At 41.6% G+C, this 18,342-nt stretch overlaps 1 protein-coding gene across 3 annotated transcripts in view; it reads right to left on the bottom strand.

The window, feature by feature from the left end:
- The window catches only part of LOC138304239 (selection and upkeep of intraepithelial T-cells protein 2-like), a 185,762-nt gene that overhangs the window by 38,118 nt on the left and 129,302 nt on the right, over positions 1–18,342 (bottom strand). For all 3 annotated transcript variants that reach the window (XM_069244131.1, XM_069244133.1, XM_069244132.1), the window contains one exon: positions 363–436. In XM_069244131.1, coding sequence (XP_069100232.1) covers positions 363–436 — 74 coding nt within the window. The remainder of the gene's footprint in view (positions 1–362; positions 437–18,342) is intronic.

Genomic DNA, 18,342 nt, shown 5'->3' with positions numbered 1-18,342 from the left:
AAGTCACGTGGTCTACAAGTAACAGCAGTATATGGCACAGTGATTTGCACGTGATGTCATCTGATGGCCACAAGTTTAAATTTAAATCCCAGCAAAGCGGACTCAGACTTCCATCCTTATGAGGTGATAAAATTAAGGAACACCTGTTATGTACAGAGCTGAGAAAGGGTTCAAATGTGGTATGAAGCACCATATAAAAATTATTATAAAAGCTCGTACTACTTTAATAAAAGGGAGTTGAAAAAGGTGGTGCTAGAGAAAGTCGGTGACAGAGGTCGAGTGACAGCAACTGGGAGTCCAAAGCATGAGACAGGGAGAGAACTTAGCAGCATCAGTACATTGGGAAGGATAAAAAATGTTACCTGTACGTGATCGCAAGATGCCAAAGACGCTGCTGATATGCATCTTCATTCTGCCATCCAGGTTGTCCGCACAACTAAGAGGGGAAAGGAACCACATTACTCTTCTAGAGATCAGAATATTTTTTCAAAAACAGGCACTGCAGTACATGAAACAAGAACTGTAAATGACAGCTAAATGGCCGAAAAAAAAAACTATCACTGCTTAATCCATTACACTAGGGGCACCATAAAATGTCTCTACCCCCATATTTCTGCCTTCCAACAGCTTGGTCTATTGTGCAGAGTTCTGCTTTATAATTAAGGCCAGTATTCCATCCCAGCCGTGAGGTCTTTTATTGATTTTATAATCTACACTTATTTGAAGAAAACATAGAATCATCTAAATTTTCTACCACCTGTCGTTACTAAGAATCTTTGGATCTGCTTCAATTTCTGTCTCATTCTTTCAGTCTGTTTCTAATATATTGTTCTTAAAGTTGCATAGCTCATTGATATATTATATCTGTACTTTTTCTGTTTTAGGAACTGTGATCATTCACTATTTTTTGTACCTATGATTGTTCCAACACAGTCTCAAAATGTTTGGCATTTTTCCTTTTGAGTGCCAAGATTACTATCGTCAATTGATGTTCCTTTCCTTTCTACGTATATGGCCTAATTGTTTCTAAAATTGTGTCCTAAATACCGTGATTTAGCCTTTATCATCCACAAGTGATCGCCATCCAGGCGACGATCTTAATTTTGTGGCTTCACCCGAAGTGGACGATGGTCACTGCCACGAAGTTCACTCTCATTGTACACATAAGAAATAATGAGAAATAATGAGATGTTAAGATTACATACTGGAGTAGGAAGGTGGTTCTCCGTTGTCAAATGTTATCAAAGCAAGTTGATCACCCCTAGATCTATTAATTGCACCTCGGTTAAATGCTTTTACAATAACCAAGCTAAATTTGTATAGCATAACACCAAGTAATGTCAAATCAAAATCAATGTCAAATCAAACAATAATACTAATAGTTTCCTACTTCCAGTATAGTCATCCATAGCCAATTCAAGGTTGAAGTGCAAATATATCACGTCTGTCTTCATATTATGATATGTCCTAAAATGGATCACATGTGTGCGTGTCCAATGGGAGGTGTTAGCTCTGAGAAAGAACAAGACTTGTACTAGAACCTGAACTAACTTAAATAAACCTTTAATGACTACGTGGCACCAGTCTAAACTGGGGACTGTAGAATGAAAATGATCTAGCCCAGCTTACTTGCCTTTTATGGGCAAAGACCATACAGTTTTTTTTTCGGATGTCAGCTCATTTTAGATTGTTGAAAGCCTTCTATGACCTATACTTTTATAAGCCTTGAGGAAGTCCTGGGAAGGGGATGAAATACGTGTCTGACGATTTTAATTGCAAAGAACATAGTACAACATGCTTACAAAGGAAAGATATAGGCGGTGATTCTAACCGCGGCGGTTACCGCCAAATGACCGCACCGCGGTCACAAGACCGCAGCGGCCATTCTGGCTTTCCCGCTGTGCTGGCGGGTGACCGCCAAAAGGCCGCCCGCCAGCACAGCAGGAAAGACCCAGCAACGATGAAGCCGGCTCCGAATGGAGCCGGCGGAGTTGATGGAGTGCGACGGGTGCATTAGCACCCGTCGCGAATTTCAGTGTCTGCTAGGCAGACACTGAAATTCTTTTTGGGGCCCCCAGGGGCCCCACGGCACCCCCTACCGCCATCCTGTTCCTGGCGGGAGACCCGCCAGGAACAGGATGGCGGTAGGGGGTGTCAGAATCCCCATGGCGGCGGAGCGCGCTCCGCCGCCATGGAGGATTCTCAAGGGAAGCGGGAAGTCGGCGGTACACCGCCGACTTTCCGTTTCTGGCCACGGCTGAACCGCCGCGGTCAGAATGCCCAGCGGTGCACCGCCAGCCTGTTGGCGGTGCTACCGCGGTCATTCGCCCTGGCGGTTTTTACCGCCAGGGTTAGAATGACCACCATAATGTTATAAGGTTTTGGGACAATTAGTTTCCTCTAAAATATGGGCTGAGGACTTTGATGTACCATCTTTTTGAAGTAAAATATCATGCCCAGTACTTGATATTATACATGAGTTTTTTTAACTCATTCTCCTACGGACTTAGAACATATTTGTATTGGCTCTCGATGGCTATGCTGAAAGTAGAAAGCTATTGGCATTATTGCTTCACTTGACATTATTTAGTGCTCCACAATACAAATTTATCTTGCATTAATCAGAGCCCATTCTATTGTTCTGGCACATTCACACAATGGCAACAAGTATGTAAATAGCGTTTGAGCACAGCTATAATATATTTCTGACATTTGTAGGGATGTGCGACACAGAGCCTTTGTTACCTATCTTAATGTATTGCTTTTACAATATCCCACAATGTTTTTACTCTTTTACCTTTCTTGGTTGCCTGGAAGCTCTGAGCTGATATATTTAGGCTTTCATCGATCTCATCATCTTCAACCCATTCTGAGCTGAGATCTGATGTATTTTTGCATTACTGCAACTTTGTTCTTCATCATCCAATAAACTTATCCGGGAGGATGGATAAAGACTTATCATTTTCTCTACTCAGTGGGATATAAGTACTAATCAGTAACATTTGTGTAGAGCACTTGCTGTTACCTTTTAGAAAACATACAAAAATTCCAAAAACAAAATCCAAGCCCTTATGACGTACCTGAACCACATCTAGATGAAGTGTTATATTTATATAAAACAAATAAACCTCTACCATGAGGCATTTTCTCTGCCTTCTAGCTAATTACCATATAGTTGAAAAAGTCAATCCCAGACTTGTGCTAAGTATCTTGTAATACACTAACTAGGTATTTCATGTTTCCCATGTTCATATTTTAGCCATTTGTTTCACAATCCCTGCCACATTCCAGTTAGCAACATTCAGAAATCTGTTACTAAGAGTACGAATCTATGTCACCTTTTTTCATCTGGTCACTATCCTCGACCAGTCATCATTTTGACCATCCTTGGGGTCTTTTTCTCTAGTTCCTAGTAATTGCATAAACCTCTCTCCATCTATTGTGTCCCTTACTGTCTCTTGACGTATTCAATTAGGCAGTTGCCACACTCCTTTTCTTCTAATGTTGCAACGAATCCCAGCTGTTTTATGTCTACATGCTCTTTAACTGTCATAATATCCATATCATATTTATGATTACCATTTACCGAAATACTAATTGGTACAGTTATATTCAATTAAGACAAATAAGCTATTGTTTTATTCATGAACTTTGAAATACAGCCATTCCTTTCCTAGTGTAATATTCTAGCTCTTCTAGCTCTTGATTGAGTCTACAGTCATATTCTTAAGAGTTCCATAAGAAGACTTCCTAATATCTAGGCTATCTAAGTCAGCAGTAAAACCTGAGACTATTGTTGATGTTCCTATAGATGTAATCCTTTGATTTTCTCTACAGGTAAGATTATTCAGGGGTAGGATTGGTTTACAATAAACTCTTCAGTTTATACTTCCCTCTAACTTAAAAAAGAAGTCCATGGTTTTCTAACCAAATTTATATTTTGTATTACTCCTTTGCTTTTCCTTTACTACATCACTATCACCATTATTATTATTTACCTGAGTGTTCTCCATGGAGTAGAAAATGTTTAGACCACAGGCAGCTATGATACACTTATGGGGGTTATGTTTTGGAGCACATGGATTATTTTTGACATTTCAAGCCCTTTTCTTGTGGAATCTACTGTGATATGTACCCCAAATTCATTTGTAGCTGTCCCTTACTTGTTACCCTTTTTTATAACTAATTGTTATTGTATTTTCATATAGCAGTGACAGAACCATATTGACCTATTAGCCACCAATTAATAATTTAAATAGTGGTTCTCTCTCCACTCTTAACACCCTCCCTCAACTCTCAAAGAAGCACACTCCCCCCGCCAACTGTAAAAGCAACAGATCACATACAATAGGCACACAACATTGCTCATTATTAGCAGCACAGCCCTCGTTATCCTTGTTTTTTGATGTTTCATCTGGAGCATTATTGACTCATTGTTTTGTAACTTTATAGGGATCAGTGCCCTTTTTCCTTCTTTTTGTCTTTGCATTTACACTATTTCTACAGTGGAATACAAGTCAAACTTTGGATAATACACACTTGATAAGCCTATGAGCAGCTGTTGTACAAGGAACCTGTGAGGTGCCACTGAGGGAGCCTGTGGCCTGGAAAGGGACGCTCAGTGGTGCATTAGAAGGTACCTATAACATGCAGCTGACTAGGCCTGTGAACTGTAGGGAAGGAGCTGATTAGGTGACATGGAAGGATCTTGGAAGGTGCCTCAGAAGGAAATTGTGACTTGTCATTGATGGATCATGTGGGCTGCAAGTGAAGAAGCCTGTAAGTTGCTGGAGATGGCTCATGGGGCAAGGATCCATGAGGCGTTAGCTAGAAAGCCTATGAGGACCTGTGAAGAAACAGATGGGGAACGAGACTTTAGGGTGTTAGTGAAGTTTCCCTGAGGTGTTGAAAAAGGAAAGATCTTGTGAACTGTGGGTGAAGGACCTAGCAAAGGGCCTGTACAGCTTGGACCTCGTCCCCGGCACATAATGTGTATGAACATCATTGATCATCTCTGCCAGCCTTCCCAGAAAGCATCACCTGATGACAGAGTGTAATTACAGCATTTGAAATACAAGTGACTTCTAAGTGACTTTCCACAAATCAGCAAAACTTGCCTGCTCTTCGGGGAAGTCCTGGACCATAAGGTGCCAAAAGTAGTGATGGCTAATAAAAGCTCCTGTTTCCTTGTGTTGTGATTTGGGGCTAGTGCTTATACATATTTCCTCTTGAAAAGGAAATGCGTTGTAAAGAGGGCGACAAACAGTCGCCGGTAAGTAGACTTAATGCAGGTTTATTTAAGATAACTATAATCATACAAAAGTAAGAGAGGCACAACCACTCCTCCTGTGTGTGGGTCACTAAAGTATGCACTCCAGTGTTCACACTTTGCAACCAGTATTGTTTACATCCAGTAAAGAATTTCAAGAAACAACCTATGTACTAATTAGTTGATTCTTAAGGTTCTAAATCGTACCGCATGCATTTTAGGAAGGCAAGTCACAAAATATATCTCAATATGATTGGAGGTACTTCTGGGGTCAGCAGGCCACCATGTCTGTGATTACTATTTAATAAACCAAACCTTTTTTAAATGTAGTCCATTTTTTTTAAAAGAAAAGGGAGTGCATTTAAAAAGAAAAGTTTCTTTAAACTTTAAAAAAAAGAATAATAAGATCAGGCAGTGGTCTAACCTTTTATTTTACATTAACAAAGCAGAAGGGATGCTTTGCTTTCTCTTTTAAAAACGAGTTATCACTTCTTTTGAGGTGTCCGTGAAAATTCAAGTTTTGCCACTGGATTTCAGTTGAAAAACATTGATACACTAGATACTGCTTTTGCATTTGGAAGGGAAGCATGGAGCAAACCCCTTCCAGATACCGAATCAGCCTCTGTTTGGAATCTCACTTTAGGAGTGGGAAAAACGTTTCAGACTCCTAAAATGGGATTAGCAATTTAAGCAATTTAATGTTTGCGAATTCCAAATCAGAGCACTGGTGATGCTTAAAAGGCTTTGTTCATCTGCCCTATGTCTATTTCCCTATTACACTGTATCCCTTTAAATGTTTACAAGAGTCCATTGATTTTATTTCTCTAGAGGTGTTCTCTCAAGATAGCTGTTCCACAGTGTAAAATAACATCTCAAATGCCATCTCTGAAGAGACGTCAAAGTTATGAACTAGAATTTCGTGCCCTCTCTTTAAATCAGAGGTCCAGATGGGTGTTCATCAATGTGGACAAAAAATACTAGTATTTGGTTGAATGGAAAAAAATGCTTGCTTGTTAAACAAGTCAAAGCTGGAGGTTGATTCGTAGTATCACCTGAGCCTTTTTATCTTGAGGTGCTAGCATTATATTAAGATGATTGGAGGGATCCTTCTTAGGGCAGTAACACAAGTAGACACGAGATTGGAACAAAATGCAGAAAGTAGGGTCTGTTGCTCGGGGAAGAGGAAGTTTCAAAACAGCAAGTTATCATTACATGTGGCTCTGAATATGTCTGCATCAAAACTGCAGTCAGGACACATAAAGGCCCATATTTATTCTTTTTTAGCACCATATTTGTGTCGTTTTTTGACACAAAATAGGCGCAAACTTACAAAATACAATTGTATTTTGTAAGTTTGCGCTGCTTTTGCGTAAAAAAATTATGCAAATGCGGCGCCAAAAAAGTATATATATGGGCCTAAGTTTACCCAGTCTAAATGAAGTTCAGGTTTTGGATGGCAAGTTGGATTTAAATTGTAATACAGTGGTTATTCAGTTGTCCCTCCTTGATAGGCATATACCAGAAAATTATGAAAATAGCTTTGTATGGGTGGAAGTATAGGCTGTAGGCGAAACTGAGTATGCAGAATTATATAGCTCATAATTATGTATGGGGCAAAGCCTGTGCACATGAGACAAGGCAGATTATTGTAATAGGACTAATTTGTGTTCTTAGGGTTAGACCTTGCCCCAGTAGAAAAACATATTCTGGACCAATGTTGTTGGTTCCAAAAGAAGGACAGCAAGGGAACAGGTAAGTTCCCATTACTAATGGATTTTCTTTAAGAAAACTGGACGAATTTTGATTTAATGGTATTAATGCCAGTTACTTTTGTCCAAGATCTTTCAGAGAGTCCACCAGCTCCAAATATTGAGTGTCACTGATATCATCAAAGATGTGCAAATCAGTGTCATTGTTGGGACATTATCAAATATTTGGTAATCAGATGCAGAAGCAAGGGTAATTACAAGGGTAGGCAATGCAGAAACCATGGAACACCACTTATAATGCCCAATCAGGAGGACCCACACATTTTCCAGTTATTCTATCTGTGATGTAACCAAAAGAAAAGTTCTGAAACCAGAAGATGCTTAACACAAAAACGTTTCTTCACTTTTAATTAACAATACTACTTATTCACACAACATGGTCGCCGAGAAGTGAGTGTGTAAAAAGCTCTCTTCTTGCACTTCATCGTAATGCTGAGGCCCTTACCAGCATGCTTCTTCATAATGATGAGATCACCAGCTTTGGATTCAATTGCTGATTTAAGCAATATGGCAGCCAAGAGAGATGTAAAGTGGTCAATATGCCTGCATGCTACATATGACAACGTGCCTGGCTGTGCAGTACAATCAGCGTGCTATGATTTTGATCCCCAACACCTTTGCTATTCCACTCCCTTATTTTCCTCAGTTTTGCTCTTACATCATTCTGCACATATCAGATTAACAAGGGTCTGGGCTGAGACGCCAGTTGTCACTGTAGGAGGAGGAGTTGGGGCTCGCATGCCGTACTTTTACTAAAGCTGGCTAGGGAAGAGCTCTGTTTCTATGTTATATCTTGACAAGGACTTCACTAAGAATGATTATCACTAAAGCAACTCAAATTCAGACTTTGTTTCATTCTTTGGGTCTAAGTGGTAGCCGTTGTCTGAGATCTCAAGCTCTAGTCTTACTTTTTGTATATATAATTGTTATTTATTCCGATTTCATGCAGCAGAAAGATCAATTCATCAAAATACTTCACCATCGGAGCTCATTTAATTCAAGGCCGGAATAAAGTGCTAGCAGTGTTCTTCTTATATCATAAAGTTCAAGTCATAAATTAAGTGGCATAAGAAAATACATTTTAGTGCAAAGCATAATTTACGCCTCATAAGAAAACCATGTCTCGCCTAAAAATTTAAATAAGCTTCATAATATGTAAGAGAAACATGGCATAAAATAAAATTCATCAAATAATAACTAATACTAGATTTACAGCCACTAATAAAACTTGCAGTGATAAAAAGTTCTTTGGAGGGGCAAGTTCGTGGAAGTGTATTCTAAAGTGTCACTATAATTTGTTAAACAGAATAAAGTGCAATACAACAGTTAAAGAAGCCAATTTTTCTGAATATGTATAACAAACTCTTCTCCCTTCACTCCGCTCTTGCTTTAGCTGTGAATAAACATACAATACTAGCTTCTGGAATATCTTGACTTAATAAAGTCAATAAAACTATATTTCATTTATTGATAAACACCTCAACATACCTCCAAACCTTACTAAACCTTATTTTTTTCCCTATCCTTTTCGCATACAAGAGCTTTTTAGCATATACAATCTTTACTTTGTCAACCCAGGATAGCAGTTTAGGAGGTTAATGAGATTTCCAAAAAGCAATTATATTAGACCGTGCAAATAGCATTGTAACTAACCACCAACTGTGTGCCAGTTTAATTCCTACTTACTACAAGAAAAATTGTGTTCACATATACCATATACTCAATCCCAAGGGAAACCCATACTCACCTCCGAACCCCTTTCTAAAATGCTTTAACATTATCACTTCCCAGATAATATGAATCTAGCTACCGGATTCTGTGTACCTGGGGCACTGCTCTGAGATATTTAAATTCCAACAGTGTAACAGTGAAGGGGTATAGCACATAATCCATTGAGCATAGAGTTGGATCTTCCAAAAATTAGGACCTCGCAATGCTTTGGAACTGAGATTCGAGTCCTCTAACCACTGCTCCCTATGTAGATTTCCCTTGTTTTCTTTCACCCTTTTACTCTTAATAGTATGGAACAAATCCTAAAAATCACTCCCTACAGAGTGCAGCGAGCCTACTCAATATCTCAGTTTTCTTGGCTCCAAAGAAAATGTAAATAACCCTTGAACTAATTCCCTGGTTGGTTCGATTTGAAGTGGTTGGTATTCCTGCAATCTAGAGGACATTTGTATATATGCCAATTTATTTCGAGACCAACCTACAGGATGACTAGGCTGCAGCGCCTCCCAAGGGATCAATGCTTTATTTCTCAGACAGTCACCAACTTTACCTGAGTTGCACTTCTATCATTTCGCAGAGACACTTTTACCAGTTCACCAGAGCAAAAACTCTAAACAGAAGTTTCAGCATGCATTTTAGGAATCTGTAACAATTGGAAAATTCGATCCAGCTTAAATTTGAAGGGCAAAAGGGAGCATATCTTATCTTTTCTGGATTCTTCACTTGGAGAAGGGTATTGTCCAGGCGAAAATTAACTTTGTAGGAATTATCATAGGCCCTACATTTGTCAAATTTGATGTACCTCTCACAAATTATTAAATGAGAAGCATAATTAATAGAGTCTACTCTTAGGAAGAGATAAACCTCCTACATCAAGTGACAAATACAGTTTCTTAATATTAATCCTTCGGTTGCTCTTATTCCATATACATTGCTGATCAGGGCATTGAGCCTCTGAAAAAATCTAGGGCCTCATTACAAGTTTGGTGGTCCCACCACAGGACCGCCAGACTCATGGGGAGGACACCATAGCAGTGATGTTCTCTCCGAAACACATTACAATGTTCCTGCCGGGCTGACCGGCTGGAACATTGTAATAAGCATTCTCGCTGGGCTGACCAGCGGGAACAGTGTTAGGATACTGGCCTCGGCTCCCGAACACCCCAGCACCCTCGGAATGCACACTGTCTGCAAAGCAGATAGAGCACATTCCAAGGGTGCTGGGCCAGGGGGCCCCTGCACTGCCCACGACATGGTTGTGGGCAGTGCAGGGGCCCCCCTTAGGCACGAGCACTTCCTTTCTGCCAGTCTTTTCATGGCGAGCTCCCTTCCATGAAAACGCTGGAAGAAAAAGGGGTTGTAATCAGCCAGGCAGCGCTGAGTTCAATGCTACCATGGCGGCTTGCAAGCTCGACCGCCGTGAGGCCGTCGGGAACCATGTTCCCGGTGGGGTCAGTGGTTATTTAGCCGTCCAACTGCCAAAATCGTAGTTTGGTGGTTGGGCCGCCAAAACTGCAGCGGTCTGACTTCCACCGCGAGTTTGGCAGTCGCAGGATCGCCAAACTTGTAATAAGGCCCGTAGTAAACAATACACAGAGAATTGAAGTGGAAAAAAATAACCATAGACATGATATGCATTTTGACTAGCACTGCTTTCCTGATTATTGAAATCTGTATCTTTCCTCACCCACCCATCATATACTGAATATTAACAATCAGGAGACATGGAGGGAAGAATAATTTAATTCATATACATCCTTATAGTTCTCTGAAACCTTAATCCCCAAATACCGAATTGATTTCTGCTGACCAGCTGTCCACAAAGCTTGGGGTAAAGTGCATTCATTTGTATTAAAAAGCACATTCTCTGTTTTAAAAATATTTACCCGATAGATAGCTAGCTTACAAAACGTATTAAAAATACAGAACAGCTCTTGAAACACTACTTCTCAGGAGCCAAATATAACAGCAAGTCATCCAGATATAACTTAAGCTTAGACCTACTAGGGACTGAAGCTCTCCTGCCAGAATTCTGTCACAGAAAAAAAGACCAGGGGTTCCCTTAAAAGGGAAAAAAAGAGATGGAGAAAGTGGACAGCCCTCCCTAGAGCTCCTGGCAATCTTAAAGGGATCCAAAATCTTGCTGGCAGATGAACCCTCATAAATTGACACAATTGACCTTGTGTGTTGTGGTCAAAATTCCATAACCTCCATCACCTTGAATGTGTACTCTCAGCTCACAAGACCAAAAGCTGTTTCTCAGTTAATAAAGAAAAATGTGGCCAGATTATTACTCTACTCTGAAAAAAAAATTCAATCACTTCCATTAAGCAATGGGAGTTTTAATACAATTGGTGCATTGGAATTAACCCATTTTATTCATACCCAATCATATACCCTATCGACCTCTGCTACCCTTACATCATGCATTTTCCTATAAATCCTATCATCTACTATTTATATCCTTGGGATTTTTGTCTTTCTTGGGGACACAAGTGAGGAAACATTTATGAAAAGGAGGAGGTGGGCACCCCTTCAAAATATTATTAAACAAATTCAACATAGATGTTCGAATTTCCAAAAGTAGCATCTGTTACAACTAAGGGATGCCCATTTTCTCCAACAGCTTCCCTCTATGGAGAGCTTTAACCACCCCGTCAACCTCCAATAAAGATATTGAATGGGAAAGATTTTGTGCTACTTCACTTGTCAAAATTTACAGGCAAATACTGGCCGCAAAGCCAGTTATATCATCATCACAGGAATATTAATCTGCAGCATAAATGCTGGCAAAATGGTGTTTGAACATTCCCTCTATTTGAAGGGGTTTGTACATCAGAATACCCTTTGAAGGGTAGGATCCTGAATTTTATAAATAGCATTTTTTAATTGTCAATCTCTAGCCCGCCAGACCAATAGCCTCCATGAGAAATTGGGTGGTTGGTTCACTGGGGTGTGAACTCTAGTCAAGCAACAGCCACAAATCCATTGCAGTGTGAACCACAGAAAGCCACTAAATTAACCTGTGCTTAAACCTGGGTAGCTTGGCACAAAAAGTAGCCAGGCTAAGTTAGAGGCAATGTATAAAGTATTGATGCGGCACACAAACAGTGATTAAGTGAGAACAACACAAGAAAATACCAAACCAATTTTGACAAATACAGTACATTTTAATAACGTATTTGACACCAAAATGATGAAATTCCAATCAGTAGAACCACAGTTATGTTTTTTTTTTTTTTGTGAATTCTTTCTAGCACCTTAAAGATCACAGCGCCAACCGCTGATATCTGGTCGTGTGAGACTGGGTCAAAGTCGAAAGTAAAGGCCAACTGCAATTGAGCGCGGTACAAATACAAGACATGGATTGGGTCCAGTTGGTGCTTACCTTCAAACTCAGGAACATTTCTGAAGAAAAATGTCTGAGAAGGTAGAAGATTAGCAGAGCAGGGCTACAGGTTTGTCCAAGGAAGAAGTGTCTTCTTCTGATGGCCGCGGAATGAAGCCGCAGTAAAAACTTTTACCTTCATACTTAGTCGCCAAAATGAAAGTTGGACATCTCCAAGTAAGGTGAGGCAGAGAGCTGTAGCCGAAGACAGTTCCACAAGGTTGGATACCCCTTTTGGTCAAGGACCACTGAAATGGATTTACTGCGGGGAAGAACGTGGTGGCAGAAACTGCAAAGTCAATCTGACCAGCAATGGTCCTCGGGCACATAGAAAAGCAGGTTAGTCCCAGTCTCCTTCCTTCCAGGTGCGGGTTCAAGATGGTGACAACTAGCCCTTGGAGCCACTTCTGGTGGTCCTGGGTGCAGGTGTAGATGAAGAGCTCAACAGAAGGGCTGGCCTCTGAGGGTTCAAGGAAGGCTCCAGGCAGAAAAGCAGTCCTTCAAGGAACAGCAGCAGTCTGGCAGAATGTACAGCAGGTCACAGCAGCAGGCAATCTTAAGACAGTCCTTCCACAGGTCCAGTACCAAACTGAAGAGTGGGTCTGAATATCTTATTTTTATACCTTGGCACTCTTCTCCTGGAAGGTGGGAGAAGCTTCTGGAAAGGTGTTTTGAAGTGCATGACATTTCCTGACTCCAAGCTGGCTGCAGTGACAATACAGGGTTGATAGGCCTTTCGTCTGAAGACAGGAAACATCCTAATGAGGTGCAAGCGGGGCTGTGCTCAGTTCCATCCCCACACCTGATCCCTCTATTGAGTGAGTGTCTGGGAGGAATTCATAAAGTCTAACTGTCAGCTACACCCAGTCATGTGACTCAAGACAAGCTGCAGGCACAAAGGTTTAAGGGCATTTTGAAAATTGTAATGAAAAATCTGACCTTACCATCAAAGAGTGTTCATCAGTACAATTCCATAAATCATATATATACCGCCTCTCAAATAGGAACTACAGCTTATTAAAGGTAATAAGTAATCCCCAGTGTTATCCTATGGCAGGGGTAAGGCTCACTGTAGTGAACAACTAATTTGGTTGTTTTTCACCTCCAGGACATGTAAAACTTAAACGCACATGTCTTACCTTTTAATTACACAGCACCCTGCCCTATGGGTTATGTATAGTCTGCCTTAGGGGTGAGCTATACGTGATAAAAGAGGGGTTTAATGCTTGCCAAGTGGGTTTAAATGATAAGTCGACATAGTAGTGTGACACTGCATTCAGGCTGAGATGGCAGGCCTGCGACACGTTTTAGAGTGCTAGTCAGGTGGGTGGCACAATAAGTGCTGCTGGCATATTGTTAACATTTAATTTGCAGGCCTTGGGTATCTGGTAACAAGGGACTTAATAGTAAACGAAATATAACAACTAGGTATACGCCAATCAAACCATGCTTAGGGGAGTAAGCACAAGCACTGTAGCACTTTAGTATTGTTAGCAGTGGTACAATGCACAGAGTCCCAGGACAAACAGAAGCAAACACCCAGCGAACATTGGGGGTAAGTCGACAAAATGTTTGGAGTAAGACCACCCTAAGGCTAAAAGGTCTCACAGCATTCCACTTACTTCTCCCTCCTCATATAGTTGCTGACCAAATGTTCTACTGTTTATAATTTGCCTCGCCAAAAAAAGGTTTTGTAGCATAATCTTTGCTAGCTCTCTTCCCTTGAGGTATTGGGATTAACTACTTGCATGTGCTTGAGCTCTGCAAAAGAAAAGGCCTACAAGAGTTCCCTACTTATCTTGTTTCTTAATTTCTAAAGATTGTCCCCATAATCAATACTCTCCCTCAGCATAGTCGCTTTGAATGCCTCCCTTACATTTTCAATGGAAGAGAAGTGTTTATTCTCCTCAGACAACAAACTAGTCGGGCATTAATTTTTCCCACTAAAAAGGCTCTGCTTAAGGACCAACGATTGGGGAAGACCGGTTTCTCAGAACAGGGTCCCATTAAGACTAACAGCAGCACGATCTGATAAATATTTTGAAATATTTGAGGGAGAAGTGATCAACAGATTCTTAAGAAGTAAAAGATAATCTATCCTAAAGGTAGAGCAGAAACAATAAAAAAAAATAACACTTACATGATGGATTAAGGACTTGCCAAGAATCTAACAAACTATGGCCCTCTTTGGACCGCCAGGGCCATGGTGGGGCCTCACCACCGACGGGCTGGGGGTGAAGACTGCCAAATTATGAGCCCAACCCGCCACATCCCCACTAGAACCGCCAGGGGAGTTGGACAGCGGTTGGGCCGGGAACACACAACACCCACCACTCTCCCCAACTCTCCCCTGCCAGACGGGCGACTTATCTTGTGCGTCGAGGAGGTCGACTGGCAGGGAACGGGAATAGGCGCTTCCACCGCCGGCAGCACCCTGCCATCGGAACACCGCCAGGCCATATTACAGGTCGTAATACGGCTGGTGGAGTCCTTTTGGTGGGTTGGGGCCAGTGGTGGAACCGCCCCTGCACCTCCGACTGCCTGAACGACTACTGGAGGATTTCCAACCAAATTGTGCTGGAAATTCTTCAGTACTCATGATATGGTGGTCAGAAGACCACCAGCCCTGGCGGTCGTCTGGTGCCCGTGGCTTCAACGGTCTTCTGAAAAGACCGCCAAAATCATAATGAGGGCGATGTTCTTACTTAAGCCTCTGCATCGCCCCAGCAATCAAGTTTAGGTTGGTGGGAAACCCGTCTGTTTATATCTACCTCTATCTTTTGTGCAGAATTACAATACCCACTAATAATTATTTTATTAGGAAATCTCACCAACTGAAGCAACAAGTAATATGTTGGCTGTGCATCATCAGAGGTCAGGCCATAAAACAACACCTTCTCGCCATTAATTAGAATTTTTGCTACTGCCCATTCACCAATGAATTAGAAATCCACTGCCCTTCTGTAGGCATTAACTTCCTACTCATGAGAAGCGCAACACCCTTTAGAGAAGCAGATGCAGAAGAATGAGAAGTTGGAAAGGCCTCCAATTTATTAGTATCTTAGATATTTCAATATGAGTCTCCTACAACAAACCAAGAGTCGTTTTCTGCTTAATAAGCCAATGGATAACTGCCCTGCGCTTGTGTGGGTTCTTCAACCCATTACAATTTACAGAAACAACCCTACAATTCACACCAAATGTGAGAATAGTTATGATCTCACACTACATCTAAAACACTTCGCTACTTCCTCACCATTCATGGTGTCTACTTGGTTGAATGGCCATGATAAGCTCCAGCGGGAAACCCTTTTCTCCCCCCAACATACTTGCCACAGCCCCACTTGGGAGCTGTTAGTCTAGCCCTCAGCCCCAAACTCAAACCCAGCCCCACAACCATCCCACCTGCAATCCAGAAAACCTCAACCCCTTCCCCACAAACATCCCACCCACCTGCAGTGACTAAGTTGCTCGGTCACAGTGCCCCTACTCTCCAAATTCCGATGTGGTGCATGCACCTTTCTAAGGCCCCAATCAGCCTGGGCCACCCCCTTTATCTAATCATAGGGGCTGCAAAATAGTAGACTTACATACTGTTCATTTGATGTTTTTCTTCTAAGAAAACATTTTGAACAATTTGAAAACACAACATAATTACAGCCTTTTCATATTGCAAAAACATACACTGATAAACTCCTCACCCTACTACAATACATTCACTTCTTCAGTTAAATTCATGGGCATTAATTAATTTCATAAAGCCAATTCCCGAGGGCCCTTCTGTTCACCCTTAGCAGTTTCTATGACTGCATTTCAGACAAATACTTTTGTGCCATCTCAATGCTGTTGAAAACATTAAATGATCTGGAAAGACCTGCACATTTAGCCCATCTCTTGTTTGAGCCCCTCTTTTCATAAGCACACTATTACACACTTTCTCGCGGATTCTATAATCGCTGAAATTCACCTGCATTTTACGGGGACGTGTACTGGCCACATATTCCAAAAAAAGTGTTTGATGGGCACAGGTTACTGTCCGATCATCTGTAAATCCTTGCAGCATGTGAGTATAAATCAGATTCTACAATTTCAATAGCAGTAGCAGCCTTTCCTTACTTCCGCTCTGGTCTCCCCACAAATCTAGGATTAGTCATTCTTACTCAGTTTTAATGATCCTCCAGCTGTTGTTTCACAGAGCAAAGTTCTTTTTAGGAATGTAGTTGTTTTCAGCAATTCATTTGAGTATCTTCAAGATCTGAAATCCTTTTTGACATATACTACATTTGTCTCACAAATGTCTCAAAAGCCTTCTCCATTTCTGCTATCCTAGTAACTAGTTTTTGAGAAAGTGATTTTTATTATGTCTTAACTGCTTGTCTTTCAGCCAGAATTGTTAACAGCGAAGATTCAATATTTGTATCAGCCCCAAACTTCTCATAGTCCATACTACCCAACTCAGCAAAATTAGAGGCCACTTTTAGACTGCTTTGCGAGGGGTTGGAAGGAGACCGCTCAACCTCACCTATCCCTCTTTCTGCCTGTTTAGGTCTGTAGCTGACTTTTCATTCATGGCAGCTCGATTTATCATGCTAAGCAGTGGAAACAGTCTCTCTGCAAAAGGTGGGTTTGACTGACTAGAGATCTAGTTTGTGGCAGTTACCGGAGAGGACCCTGTATCCACCTTCCAATTTATCAAAGTAATCAAGCTGGGTACTGCTGCGGCAAGCCTGGGACCATCTGGCTTGTCCATATCTAAATTCACTGCGGCTCCTCCCTTGCTGTCATGTTGCTTCATAGCCATGCCACTGTTCAAGGCTCTGGTTTCAAGATACAAATCCCCAATATTTTCTACATTACAGCCCTTTAGGGAGCTCGTCTCTTGAGTATCACTACTAGATTTCTTCCTTGATCTGCTATGAGAACAGGGAGCTTTAGCACCATGTTATCATAAGACTTTGGGATATCCATAGTGCTGGTGGTAGAATAGCCACAAAACCTCTTTCCGCCTTTGCCCTAAGAACTGCAAAATGAGGCTTGGATTTAGCAGAAAAACAAGGTGCACTGCTTTTTGTTGTTACCCCCCTGCATCGATCTTTGGTGTAGCTTTCTAAGGTTTTCCCCACTGGGCCTGATAAATTAGCATTAGATTTCTGTTGAGGCATGACTAAAACATACTTAGGCCATTCAAATTTCAAACTGGAAAAATAGCTCACTGAAATGCTTAGATAAGGGCACTTTCATCACTAGTGCAGAACTCAGCCACAGGGGAGGACATCGTAAAACCAGACTCCACTCTGCTTCCAGCTCCGCAGGAGCCCAACGCTGTCTCCTCCAGACAGACAGATAGCCCAACCGCGTTCAATCGCGCAGGGTGGTCCAGTCTCTTTTAGTCAGCTTAGCCACTTGTTACTGACACTTTATAATCCCACTAAGGAGCCTTAATTCTGCTCTCTCCTGAAGTCACTTACAGCCCGTGGTGGATCCAGCACTACAGAGTCTCTTGAGCGGCCGACAAAATGTCTTGGGTCCTTGAATTAAATCAAGCAATACAAGAGAAAGAGCCCATACACATCAAGCAGCCTACGGTGTTCAATGCAACTATCACTGCCATGTCTCAGCTCAGGGTCGTTGCCTCTGACTCGCTGCATGCCAGGCGACATATAAATGCATCATCTCGCAGTCTCCCGGTCTTGCAATGCAAATTACTGGAGTGCCCATTATTTTGAGTACCAGCATTTAAAGAGACCAATGGTCCCTACTGGCATTCAGCAATCAATTTAAGGTGGAGCAAAAGGGGTAGTGGTTGTCACGACAAACTGTCAGCATTGTCAGGTTTTCTACTAATGTCAAATGAGATGGATAACAGAAATTATGATGGCACTGCTGTTGATGGTGGCACCATGGGCAGTCCCTCTTTGGCTGCAGATATGAACAAGATGGATCCTCCGGTGCCACCTGCAATGTCGCCGACAGCGCTAGGAGTAAGTGGCCTGAAGAATGACTTGAATAAATAGTGTGCTGAGATTCAGAACAGAGTGATACCAGTCAGGCGCTGCCCAGTGTCAGTCTGATAAGTACCTTAAGAATTGTACACACTGATAAATATCACATAGATAGCTTCTGTATGACCAGGTAGCAGTTGTCTCAACTGTGTCGCTTGCAAGGCTGAATGGAGACAGCTACTG

Source organism: Pleurodeles waltl, chromosome 7 (assembly GCF_031143425.1).
Source record: "Pleurodeles waltl isolate 20211129_DDA chromosome 7, aPleWal1.hap1.20221129, whole genome shotgun sequence".
Lineage (NCBI taxonomy): Eukaryota > Metazoa > Chordata > Amphibia > Caudata > Salamandridae > Pleurodeles > Pleurodeles waltl.
Note: the sequence above shows the minus strand (reverse complement) of the source record. Positions and strands in the feature narration are given on the sequence as shown.